The following is a 13,583-nucleotide window of genomic DNA, read 5'->3' as shown; positions in this document are numbered from 1 at the left end:
TTGCAACCATACCATTCTATGATTTTATGTTAGCCTAAATAATGGCCCCTCTCCTCCTACCTGTTTTCCCAGAACCACTTCCACCTATCATTTTCCTGAAGTTTTTGCAGTTATGTTCGCTTTTTTGTTTATCTCCCACTAATTCCATAAGCCCTATTTCAGACTTCTCTAAATGTGTTTCGTAATATACACCTGTATAAAAGCCTACCAAGTTTAATTTTCTAGTTTCTACACAAAATGACTCCTAAGGACTTGTTTCCAGGTAGAAGGGTGTACACCTCAATTTCATCTAGATCACTCTGCCTTCCTGCTTTAGAAAGACCCAGGGTGCTAATATTTGTATAAGACATCACTTTCTTCTGCTCCCTTATCCTCTAAGGCTACTGGTCTGCTACAGAAAAAAATTTGAACTTACCCTGGTGGTTTATTTTCTTCGTATTTTCATAAGACTTCTCAGCATTATGCAAAATGTGCGTCTTGTTAAAATACTTCATATTTGTCCAAACAGTTTGGAAATGTATGTCACACAACCTTTCCCTTTTTCAAAAGCTAAGCTAACAGTAGATATTATTGATTCCAAGATCCCCTCAACCTGTTGTCTGAGAGCACTATTAGAAAGGCTGAGACTGAAAATATCATAGTTTAAGACTTCTGTTCTAAGTTGGGCTCTTATAGTGATACTTGGTGATCAATGATATTTATTGGAATAAATTTTGCTATAACCTACTGTAAAGAGGCATTAGACATTTTAGACTTCCTACTATTACCTGTTAGTACTTTCAAATTGAAATGTCATCCATAGAATATAACTTTGCTCTCTATCACATGTAGAAACATCTCTCACCTTTGTGCCTCTTAGCAGTGACGTTTTATACACACGCCTACAGTTCCTACCAACTTGTTTTTGTCACATATATTTGAGCATCACATTTTCTATCAAAAGACCTTTAGCTCTTCTACAACCTGAAAGTTTAATCAAAGTATCTTAGTTCAGTCTTCACAATAACAGTTTAGGCTCATATTCTCAATGCTGTTTTTCAAAGTACACATACACAGCCCTTTACATTGCGCTATTCCACCCTTCCCCTTCTCAATCCTTCAAGAAGTTTTGTAACTTATCACATGAATTACTCTCTGCCTTCATCTTCTTGTGCACTTGGAGGTAAATCTCTTTGCTCTTCCTGTTGCCTTTCTTCATTGCCTGTAGCCTGACTTATCTCAGATTTTGCTGGTCATTCCCATTGTTCCCTGACTGCTACTCACTTCCCCCTCCTTCCACCCCATGTAAATTCAGCATTTTGATTCTGGAGTTCATCATCTGGTAGCCTTGACTCACAGAGCAGATAGGAAAAAAATTTTGCTGTAAAGCAAGTAACTCCTCTCTCCTTTCCAAATCCCATTCTTCTGTTAGATTAGGTATTTCCAGAATCAGTATTCCAGTCCTGCACGTTAGCCATAACACCTGTTGAATTTAATTGACCCATTTGATCATACAGAAAGATACCCAGTTGCTTTTGATTACTTCACCTATTTCCAGCATTAGTATAAGCCATGGATGTGTCCCAGTTGGGACAAGCTACTCATTATCATGCCTAAGTAAAGGAATAACAGTAAGCAAGTTTAGGAATCCAACCTCTTACATCCAGTTTTAGAGAATGCATGCAGTAAATAAATCATTCAGTACACAAAGGCAGCAAAACACATTTAAAAAAACGTTCAAGACAACAGAGTTACAAGTATATCTGCATACTAGCAAGCAGGTATTCTGCTTGGAAATGGCCTACATTTCTCAGTGATCATGTTCAGGAACAGTAGCTGCTACTCAAACTCAGCACCAGACAGTTTCAGTCACAGCTCTACTTAACTGAGCAGAAAATACTAAGTTAATTTTTCTAGAAAGACCACAAGCAGATTGAAAAAAACTGAAATATTTGTTCAGAAGGCTTGATTTTAAAACATATGTATTTATTCTTCCAGAAAATGATTACTTACTTGCTAGCTTAGCCTGTAGTCCTGAAGGTCCAGGTTTTGATGTCTCTGACTTGGAAGAGCCTGGTAGAGACAGTTTTGTTTTAGGGAGACTGACTTTTGGGCTGAATCGAGCAGCCCAGTCAAACTTTGAAGAGCCACCTGTTTTACTCGGTTCTTTGTCCCTGCTACTCCTTCTTGGACTGGGGCTTGATGCAGAACGGGAACGTCTAGCCTTACTCTGGTCCTTTCCCTGTTTCACTCTGGCACCCTGAGGAACAGTAGAAGAAGCGGAGGCAACAGCAGAAGAGGAGGAGGAGGTGGAAGCTGAAGAAGAAGAATCGGTGATGGTGCTACACCCAGCTTTGGCTGAGGTCACCGATTTTGAAGCCAGCTTGGATACTTTTGCTGACTTTTCTTCAGTGCCAGTTGATTCAACTGATGACCCACTCTTTACACAAGACAGATTCTCTGTCCTTTTCCTTTTCTGACTTCTGGAGCTACCAGCAGCTCCACCCTTTCTGGTGTGAGCCTTGCTTGTTGATGGCAATTGTGTAGACTTGGGCTGCTCTTGGTCTGAGTGTCTTCTCTTAGATTTAGTATGTGGCTTGCTAGTTTCTGAGGAAGTTTCAGTGTGTTGAAGTGCTTTGGGTTTTTTAGCAGAGCTAGGAGAATTGGTCCTCCTGTAATCTGGACTAGCACTGCGTTTAACTCCTCGAGAATTGTCTTTCTTAGGCACTTGCCCCGTTTTTTGCTTTTCTGAAGTACTGACTCTCTCTGGATCTTCTTGTTGTGGTACTAGAACAGCAGATGAACTACAGCCTCTGTAGAAGTAAGCAGGAATAGCATTAGAGTCGAATTCAAGATGCCTCACAGTTGTAAGAGCTTTGAATGATAAATGTCAGAATTCTTTAATAATAAAGGATACTGCATATAAGAAACATTGTTAAGTTTACACTGAAGCAAACACCCCCACATGCTTGTATGACAACAGTCATATCACACATATTTGCTAGCATAAAACCTAAGTAGGTTGTAAAATAAAAGCTTAATATACTACTTCTTTAAAAAGGAAGTTTAACTTTAATTGATTTTACTTACACACATACATATATAGGTCAAATTCATTAAAAACAAACAAAAAAAAAAAATCAAGCCATGAAGCTATTAACTGAATATTTGAGAATTTAAGTTCCACAAGAGAGTAAGGAGTGTTCAGTAATGCATAACTAGTCATAACTGGATTCTCATTCAAGAAAGGCTCTTAAAGAAAGGATAGTTTCTCATCAATCTTTAAATTGATGTAGTGAAACACATATGAAAATGGCAAAATTCCCTTCTATGTGACAGAAAACTGTTCCAGTGTATATATAGCAGAAGCATACAATGAGCAGAAAAGCAGTATCAAGATGATTATCCTGAACATAGGCCTATTTTAGATTATTGCACATTTCAATTCATATTGGACATTGCTCTAAACTCCTTGGACAATCTTCCCCCAACATGAAGCAGATGAAGGGGACAAAGACCTTGCAAGTATTCCAGGACTAGTTATGCAGAAATCATTTCCTCCCCACCACTGATGGAATGCTCTTAGTTGGTGAATTAGAAAAAGAAAAAACAAAGAATTGGAAACACTGAAATATATCCAGTGAATGCAATACCTAGATTAGTTAAATATCCATTAGTCGGACATTTTATTAGAACTCTGTATAACTCAATAATTATACAAATGTTTGAAGTGCAGATAACACTGGTTAACACATGAATATGAAGCACAATTACCTTTTAGAAAAGTGTCCCTTGGACTGCTCAGAAGTAGTATTAGACTGCACTTTGGGTGTCTTTGAAATAGATTTTCTACTCTCAGGAGGGCTATGTGCCTTATGTTTTGCCTGCCCTAAATGTGACCTGTCAGTAGAAAGTCAAAACAGAAAGCTATCAGGATTTCAAGATACAGATACAGACCTGTAGGAATATTGTTTATTTTTGGAGCATTTACACATAGTAATGTACAGCTACAAGTTTTCCCATATCAGCTCCTAATATTAAAGCAGCATTTCAAAAGAACCACCTGATGCAGTTACAAATCACTACCAGTGTAACTGTTTGGCAAAGCACACAATTATTTAGTCATTTTAAATGAATAAAACATCTTACATTTGAGTTTTGCAGGTAAGTACAGATCTTTCTGGTGTGCAAGATTACTGAATTATTCACTTAAGCATTAAGCTAGCACAGTAAAGCACAAGACTAGAGCATCTGTCAAAGATCTCTTCTCAAAAATGGATACATACTCATCTACCTCCAGATTCCAGGCATTAGGACTTCATACAGTTATGATTATTTACATCTTCGCTCTTCAGTTTAAAAAATCTCAAGTGCCCAGAATGGGAATGCAGCCAGTTCCACTTGGTAGGAAAGCTCAACCATACCAGTTATTTTCTGGCTGCAAGATCTACCAGTTCAAAGGATTGAGAGCAGTTTGGTAACAGCTGAAGTAAGAGAAATGAAGAAATGCACACCACCAATGAAGGCAGTCAAATGAGACAGGAAACTTGTGATGCCAGAGACAGGAATGAGTTTCACATAGATAAGCTGTAAGAGGTCTTCTAAGCAGTTTTCAGCTGCATAAAAAAATTGTTTTTTGTATGAGCTGTGACTGAAGGACAAAGACAAATTTTATCCATGGTGTATAGTATTAAGACTTAAGTTACATCATATATTCCACATTTACTTTGAAACACACTCAGAATTACCATCTGCAAGACTCAGAAGAGAGTGCTCATCAGCATTTAAAACAGGACAGTATAAATAATTGCTAAGGCAAGAGACATCTCACTTGCCTGGATAAAATGCACTTTGGACTCAGCTGGCACCAGGAAAACTGCTGCACATATCCTACCTATACAGAAGCCCCAAGAACCAGTAACCTTTGCAAAACCTCAAACTAGTCTAGTATTAATGGTGAAAGAAGCAATGTTTCAAAGTTGAAGAACTGCTGATTACATGGTCATATGCTTTTAACCCAGGCCTAGACAGCTTTCAATTTGAGCTCTGCAAACATCCATGGAGGATGGGGAGGGATATGGACTTTCCATTTAAGTGTCCTGCTTCAACCCATGACTCAGATATCACAAAGTTTAGGCCAACAGACTAAGTGGAAGTGGTAAGAGCTCCATAAGCTTTAAAAAACAGCTTCTTCCAATGAAATGTCAGAAGTCTAGTAGTAAAGGCAGAGCTAAGTATAGTACCAGAAAGCTTCCCCATCCTCTTCAGGATTTCAACACATACTTGAATCTCAGTAGAAAACAAGTACCAAGTCTAACTATCCAGATGATAACCAAATGCTAATTTGCCTAGAGTCAAAACAGTAAACCTTCAGTAATATGACTTTACTTGATAACTTTCCTCTTTCTGCTTTCTTCTGAATTATTCTCATTTAAGCACTTACTCAGATGAATGCACATAGACAGTACATATTCAACACTTGCTGTGCCCCAACTAGGAGCGTGACAGTCTGAAAAGATTAAATGAAGAGTGCCTTCTCCATACTCCAGTAATTAATTTTTATTTATCATACTCTAAGAAATACTGTTTGCTATCAAAAGCAAGTGAAATAAGTCAGATCTTAAGGTCACAATAGCAAGCTCCATCAAGGTAAACTTGGGAATGTTTCACCTAATCTTGAGTGTTTGGATTTTCCTTTTCCCAACAAAATATTAAGGCGTGAAATTTAATTTTCCCCATGAAATGTTTTTATTATGGGAGTAACAGACATTATTACATAATTTATACTTGGCAGGAATCTCAAGTTTTATGTAAGCTAAACCAATCAGGGTTCATTTATTCTGAAGTATATTTTAAAAGGTTATTTCCCTGTAAAGATTTTTGTTTTGCTTTAGATATTCACAAAGCACAATAATTGAAGAACTTTTCAGCTAAAATACTACTAAAGCAATAGATGCAAAACATGCACTGAAGAGTTTCCACTTGTTTCTGGCTCCTCCCCCTTCACACTTAAATCCAGTTCTTAAAAGTTTTACAAATACACTTTCACACCAATGTCCAATTTGTGTGGACTATTAAAGCTACAGCCATATCCTAGGGATCATGAATACATGCAAAGTATTAGTATTTGTTTTGCTTTATCCATTAAGCTATCAGTACAAACAGCCTTCTGAGCAGAAAGGTTACTCTAGAAACAGCACAAACGGGGACTCACAACTGAGGAGAATTTTAAGAGAAATTTTATTTTAAAACAACAACTGTGCTCTCACTTCTCACTCTGAGTTTAATCACTCACCTTGCATATAATGCAAAGAGAAGGTCCACAACACAATAGCAACTGTGCATGCAGTAGCATGTCAGTCAATAGGAACATGACAAGAACTCTCCTCTCAGGTTTATACAAGAACACTGAGAATTTGATTACAGGATTAAGGTAAAAACTTGAAGCATATACCAACAAGTATCATTGTCCAAAATTATATTTAAGTTATGAGTTTACTTAAGGTCTCCTTAAAATTAACTCACACACAAAGGTAGTTAGAATAGTCTGCAAAGCTCAGAATGAACAATGTTTGCAGAGCAATAGAGTGCTATAAAAGATACATGCACAGGTGAAGGCTGATTTTAAGGTTGTAAGCTACATGTACTTTTGTCTGTAATCCAAGGCTTTTCACTTGTAACTTACCATTACAAGTTCTTCAGTCTTTCCATTACAGTGTCATTCATTAAGAATCACCATTCCAGCAGCAAGTGTTTTGAGAGACTAAAGTTCCCCACTAATGACTAAAAATGATGAGCTAACGATGAGCTTGTGTTCATCCATTTCTACTCTCAGGGACAGCTCCAGAAAGACTGAGCTCCTGCTGCACCTTCAAGTTGTGTTTTGTAGGGGGATTTTGCTTTCCTTCCCTCCAAGACTTAAAGACAGTTTCACAAACAACTCCAAGGCTTCATTCAGCTGGGCAAAGGTGACTGCTGATACACATTTTAACTCACAAGCAGACATTCAAGTTTAGAATAACACACACACAAGTTGACAAGCCAACCATTTAGCTGGCTGTGTTATATAAACAATATGGTGGAAAATGCCAGCCCTGAGCAAAACCATAATAAAGAACCACCTAGAACCTGTTCTCAGAGTTACTCTGTGCATATTAAAAAAAACCCTAAACATACCTTTTGAAGTTAGTTAATAAACAAAGTGTTTAATCTAAGTCATGTTCCTCAGCAGCTGAGTGTGAGCTATTAAATGCTTCCAAACAAAGTCTGCAAAAATATTCCTTTACTTCTGTCAAAAATGAGATTAAAAAGAATAGTACAGATGAAAAAACCCTTGGAAAAACACATACTTTCTCTCCTCAAATACTCCAAATGTCTTCCCCACCAACTCAATCATTATATTTAGGTTTTCACAGGTCTCTTAAGTTTTTACCAGTTCACATATCACCAAGGCTGGTCAAAAAAGAAATCCTGTTTAGAACAAAAGCAATATAACTGACAAAAGCACTCTTTCTGCTTGTATCAAAGTCCTACACACAGTCAACAAGGATCTCATTTATCATTTAGCTTTCAATTCCAAATACACATGAACATGTATATACTTTATTCCAAAACCTTAAAAATTGCTTATTAAGTATCCTACTTTCATCTAAAACAACAGTATAGCAGTCATTTATGTCAAAGTGATATGCTACTTAAATGCTATTCCTAAAGATGCCTTAAGACTAACAACATGCAAAAAGATAAACACCACTGTCATTTAATGCCACTAATAGAAAAACAGTAATTTTGCAGCACTGGTAAAAAAAGTTCTAGTACATGGGACCACTTCTATTACTCTATACCAACACAGTGAAACACTGCTCACAGCTGAAAGGAACAATCAACTGCTCCGTGTCCAGAAAAGATCTTATTGTGTGCCTCACAATACCACTTCCCAACTGCTCCCATTCAAAGTAAATCCTATGGCATCACTGGGAACTAAGCCAGGAGGGCACAATTCCTCAATACACACTCGGTAACAATGTGTGTTAATACAGTTAAGAAAATGGCAGTAAGTACCTTCCACCCCCTCCTCACTATGAAAAGAAAGCTTCATTAACACATCTGCTTCAGTCTACTGCTGCAAAGGGAAACTTTAGCATCATTATTGCTTCCTTAAACACCTGCCAAGAGTCACTCTTCAGTGGAGAGTGCTCCAAGAGATGCTTCAGACAGGGCTCATGCTGTACCATTACAAAGCTACCAACAGTAATTCTAAATTTGGAGGTAAATGCTAAATACTTTTCAAAATGGTAGTAAAACCACTAAGAACTGTAATACCCACAAGAGCTGAAATTCATCCAAAGCACAGTTATTGTAACACCACTACTGACAAGAAAGTGAAGAATCACATTAGTCCAAGTTCACCAAGGCCAATTTGCTTACATGCATACATTTGCTTGCAATCATACACCAGTTCACACACCTCTTCAAATACAGACCCCTTTCTTCTCTTAGAGAAAAGCCCACGACTGGTGCAGCATAAACTGCAAATAAATACATATGTCTTTCTACACTTCCTTGAGCCTAGTATCATTGTTTGTACCTTTAAACAACGCACCTCAAAATCAAACTCTCAAAGCTCCTATCAGGCATCTCCTGCTCACAGTGACTCAAGTATTGATGTTACAGGGACATCAAACAAGCCCAGTCTAGAGGAAAATGAGTTTGCATTGTTGCTTCCAGGTTAAGCCAGTCTGTCAATACTCAAACGTAACAGCAGGGAGATTCTGCATTTAGAACAGACCAGAGAGGTTTAGAATTTCCAAGGTCTTCATACAAGTGAACCTCCTGCAGCTCAGGAAGTTAAACTGGCCGGCTTACAGCAAAAGATCTTTAAGATGTAGAAGTGTCCAAGATTATAGAAAGACAAACATCAGCACTTCAGCTTGGCATTCTCCTATCATTCTCCTCTCTCAACACCTTTATCAACTGAAGTCTCTTGCATTCACTCACCCAGCCAGAGCATGAAAGAGATCGAGGCAATTCTAAGGCTATTACAAGGCCATCTGGCCATACCACACGCTTACCTTGGATTACTGGCCTTCAAATCCAAGTCTGAAATTATGAGTGACAAACTGCAGAAACTCTCCAAGCTTTCGTCGCTTAATTTGTATTTTGAAAATGCACACCTCAGCCACAAAAAAGCTTTAAGAAAAAAGCTGCTGCATTTCCAACACTAAGAAAGCTATTTATACAAAGCAGAAATGCAATCAAGTACACAAGTTCAGACAGTATCGAAACCTGTCCTTGCTCGAAGGGTTATGATTGCATATCTATGACCAAAGTGAAGTAACCTCCAACACTTCAGAAGGTGTGGCCCTTAAATCTGCTTACAAACTTTGTGGCTAATTTTAGGCATGAAGCAACAACCCTCTACACAGAGTCACATTACTGTCTAATTCCCTCTTTTTTATTGGAAAGGGGGGGGTGTTGGGAGTTTTTAAATCTTTGTGTATTGGTTTGTTGTTTACTGGGGAAGGGTAAGAAATATGTGGATCTAATAAAGTGGCTGAATAAAATCTCACACTGTCTGTACAACAGCATCAATAAGTAGTAGGGATCAACAGATGAAAATCTATAAAGCAAGACAGTTGCCATTAAGGATCAGTGTCCACCATCTCTGCATTTCAATGATTTCTACTTCAAAGCATACCGGATTACAACCACGAGTGACCAGCATACACAAACTGCTCTCAGAGAGCACAACTTTCAGTTCAGTTTCATCCAAAAAGATTCCAGTTCAAGTGCTCCAACACCATTACACTTTAGCCAAAACACAGCAGGTGAGGATGACTGGCTTCAAAAGAACGTTCCAAGTCACAACTGAAATACTAACAGATATATCCAAAATTCAATTATTTGCACAATTAAGAACATACTATTGAAACTAGTCTTTCCACAGTTTGTTTATTCTAAGTGATTTTACAGCTGAAACTAGAGAGTTTGATTTTACGACAAATGCAAGAAAGACTGAAAATAAATTGTCTCAGGCATCCCCAAAAAAACCTTAACATTAAGAAAAGGTGTGTTGTTTTTTGCTCAGTATTTGTTTGGGGGTTTGTTGTGTTTGGTTTGTTTTTTTTTTTAACATAGCAGCCAAAGCAGGCTTATCACTGGAGTGCAGCAAGGCATAACAAGACACATCGAGCTGTGAACTCCAGACCCTCCTGTATACTGCACAGCAGCAGAACTGAAACATACTATATACCACTGCATACTAGATACATGGAAGGGTGAGTTCTGTCAGGTTTGTGCCCAAAGACAGGCACTAGCTAAAAACCTACCAGAGAGCCTGTCTCTTTCCATGTCATCTACAAATTTTTAAAGGACCTGACAGATCTACCTTACATTGGTCCTTGTACAATAGCCATTTTTGCCCAGAAATTTACTTGAAAGGAAATACTGAGGACACTAAAAGACAAATTACTTTTAAATTTTATATTAACCATCATGCTTTAACCAGGCCTTTTTACAGGCTTTGGCAGCTCAAAATGCTTGCTTAAAATGCAAAGGCAGGGGATGTCCAGTTCTAAAGAGACCCAGATTCAAGTAAGACTGTAAGCTTCTTCCATCCTCTTTACTTTAACAAGGAGCTCTGGTTCTGATAAAGGTCTAAGTTTAAGAGCGAAATACACTCTTATTCATGGAAGTCTGGCATAGATCTGGTGAGGGGTAGAAGTCCAGTCATTTCAGACAAGTGAATCTTCAATCACTGTATGACAACATAAGAGATCACAATACCCCAAAAACAACAGATGAGAGACTTTCTTAAAAGTAAACACTGCTGCCCTCAAAATTCTTCAGTTTGTCTGACTCACTCACTGTGGAGCTTCTCCCTGGAATTCTGCTGTAAAATTTGAACTAACAGTGAAGAAGAATCCCCCATCTCATCTCTAAAGAACATGCCTCCAATTCTTTATTCTAGAAGAACTTTATTCACCCCAGGTGAAGTTCAGCGTAAAAGGAAAGAGTTGGTAGCACAGTACCTAATTTAAATATCCACTGAGATGCAGAGGTACCACAGAATGCACAGAAGGGAATGAAGGGCTCACTATGCCTCTGTTAAAACAGCTATTCTCTAAAACCAATTCTAGCTTACAAAATAACCAGCTACATAAGGCAGCAACTTCCCTTTCCTTATGCCACACTGAGGGGAGAAGCCTTGTGTTTATCATCTGTTCTTCCACTTGTAGACTAGTTTAAAGGAAGTGAAGCTGCATTTTTCAGATTGAATTAATTCTCCTCAAAGCTCCTTAGAAGTTGGCATTCTTCACCCATTCAACAGTAGTTCCACTTGTTCTCAGTTAGACTTGACACTAATAAGTCTACTACTACTTACACTAGCACACCTCATCTTCATTAGTTTCTTCATAGTAAAAAACTATTGTGCAACTGACCTGTAATATTTTAATACTCATCGCAAAAAAAAAATTCAAGCCCAAGGTACACATATTCAACAACTGCACCAGTAATGTATCTGAGGGAGTAGACTGTAGACAGATTTGCCCACCATTACACTATAACCTTTCTCCATTAGACTGATCTTTTAAGAAATTTAAAGAAATACTTATATCCATACAGGCTTCATTCATGGCAGTAACAATACAGACATCCACAGAAAAGTTTTAAGGATCTTCATTGTTCTGCACTGCAGAGGCAATCACAGAGCAAATACAATCTGGTCCACTTGCCCGCTATATCAGGCATATTAAATTATGGCAAACCTTTTTTTTGTTGAATTATTCAACAGCTGCACAGGATTTATATGCAGTACAAAGGTAACAGAGTACCAGTTATTCTGTCTTCTCCGAGAGGAACACATTTTTCCAGATTCCCAGTAACAGACTCACCCTGCCATCCCCCTCCCATATTTTTAATATCAAGGAAGAAAGAGAGGGAAAGAATTTGTTACTACCTGTGATTTACGGAAAACAGCTTTCTCCCCCTACAGCTCTGCTATTGGTATTCCAGCTGAGCATGCATGCTAGTGAGTTATCCACAGGTTTACCCCATGCAGCAACAGTACAGGTAGCATTTCGGGGCAAAAAGATATGCAAGTTTCAACGCTTGGATTGCAGGGTGAAAAACATTCTCTAAATAACATCCATGTCACTGCTACACATTTGAACACTCACAGACAGCAGTCATACCTTCCTCCTACTGCGTCGTCTTGTGGCTGGGCCCCGGCAGTGTTCCTCTGTGAACGTCGCAGTGACCCCCCTGGATTGTTATTAGGCCGGTTGGACATTGGCACCTCTCTCCTGAAGGGACATACCCTTTCTAGACACTATCATTCACTGAAAGACAAGAGAGAGGAAGAGCCATAAGATATATGGCACGAAGACTCACCGCCACACCTCCAGAGGCAAATCTAAAATGCTATCGTCTAAACAAAAACTGAAGACAAAACTCTCAAACAATTTTTAGTTAAAAGACACATGGACAAGGTTCTTCTCAAGAACATTTACAATATTAATACAGAGCAACCAGGTTTTGGTATATATAGCATGCAGATGATGCACTGAACTAAATGACTTTTAAAGAGCCGTTCCAATGCAAACTACAAACTCCTCTATGATTTTGTGATGACACACTTCTTTTGTAGCAGGCTTCTCTAATTATAAGGAGAGAGGACAAATGCAATTTAGGAGAATCTGTGTTTATACACGTAAAAAAAAAATTAGAGCTTGATAGCAATATTCAAGTATTTTAATTTTCATTGTAGGAGATTACAAAGCCCCTTTCAGGAATAAACAGCAGTATTCACAACATAACTACAGTGCTTTCCAAACAGCTTCTTTCTCTAGTCTGATTTATGCAACTTTCATTTGCACAAAGCAAGACATATAGCCATTCAGGAAAAAAGATCTAGCTTTATAATCAGCAAATTCTGCTCATGAGAGCTAAATTAAAGGGAAAAGGTATTTGAGATAGAAGGATTAATGAGTGCATACAATTATCTTTTTTTAATAATCTATGATGGCTTTGTAGTACTACTTTTGGTATTGCTTTGTGACTGTTAGAGGTCTACAGATACTATTTTGGTAGTTATTTATAGAAGACTACCATAACACCCAGCCACAGTCCTCAGAGACAGACATGTCAAGAACAAGCCTTGGTTAATTCCTCAGTGAAGAGAGGTGACTTCTGTATCCTGTGCTAAATTGGTATTTCCATGTAGAGCATAGCAACAGGACCACAACCAGCAAATCCAGTTTTACTGTTTCTAATTCTGTGGAAACTGGTAAAAAAGGTATTTGCAGGTGAAAAAAAAAGCTGTAAGAAGGAAATAACCCAAGTTTAAGAACTCAGTCGATATGCTGATTTGGTACCTATTATATCCAAGGCACAGTTACCAAGAAGTCTATCACGAAAAAGTTTAAAACACTGCAGCTTCAGATTCAAATTCAAGTATCTCCAATGAAATAATTTTCAAGATCTGGCACTGTCAGTAAAAACAGTGAATAGCTGAACATAATTGTCTATTCTTCTGAAAAGGGTCTATAGAAGTGAACAAGGGTGACAGGAGGGGAAGGGGGGACACAAAGAATCCTAAATGA

General features: G+C 38.1%; 1 protein-coding gene across 6 annotated transcripts in view; it reads right to left on the bottom strand.

Annotated features, from left to right (window-relative positions):
* Window positions 1–13,583, bottom strand: part of TRIP12 (thyroid hormone receptor interactor 12) — a 70,995-nt gene that overhangs the window by 40,650 nt on the left and 16,762 nt on the right. For 3 of the 6 annotated variants that reach the window (XM_062499634.1, XM_062499629.1, XM_062499632.1), the window contains exons 2-4: window positions 12,174–12,320; window positions 3,754–3,879; window positions 1,993–2,792 (exon numbers count right to left, since the gene is read on the bottom strand). In XM_062499634.1, the coding sequence (XP_062355618.1) occupies window positions 1,993–2,792; window positions 3,754–3,879; window positions 12,174–12,271 (1,024 nt within the window). In that variant the 5' untranslated portion in view covers window positions 12,272–12,320. Of the gene's footprint in view, window positions 1–1,992; window positions 2,793–3,753; window positions 3,880–12,173; window positions 12,321–13,583 lie in introns of those variants that run through there. The other 3 variants (XM_062499631.1, XM_062499630.1, XM_062499633.1) reach the window with 3 other exon arrangements.

The sequence above is a fragment of the Cinclus cinclus genome, chromosome 10 (assembly GCF_963662255.1).
Source record: "Cinclus cinclus chromosome 10, bCinCin1.1, whole genome shotgun sequence".
Lineage (NCBI taxonomy): Eukaryota > Metazoa > Chordata > Aves > Passeriformes > Cinclidae > Cinclus > Cinclus cinclus.
This window is presented reverse-complemented; position numbering and strand designations above follow the sequence as displayed.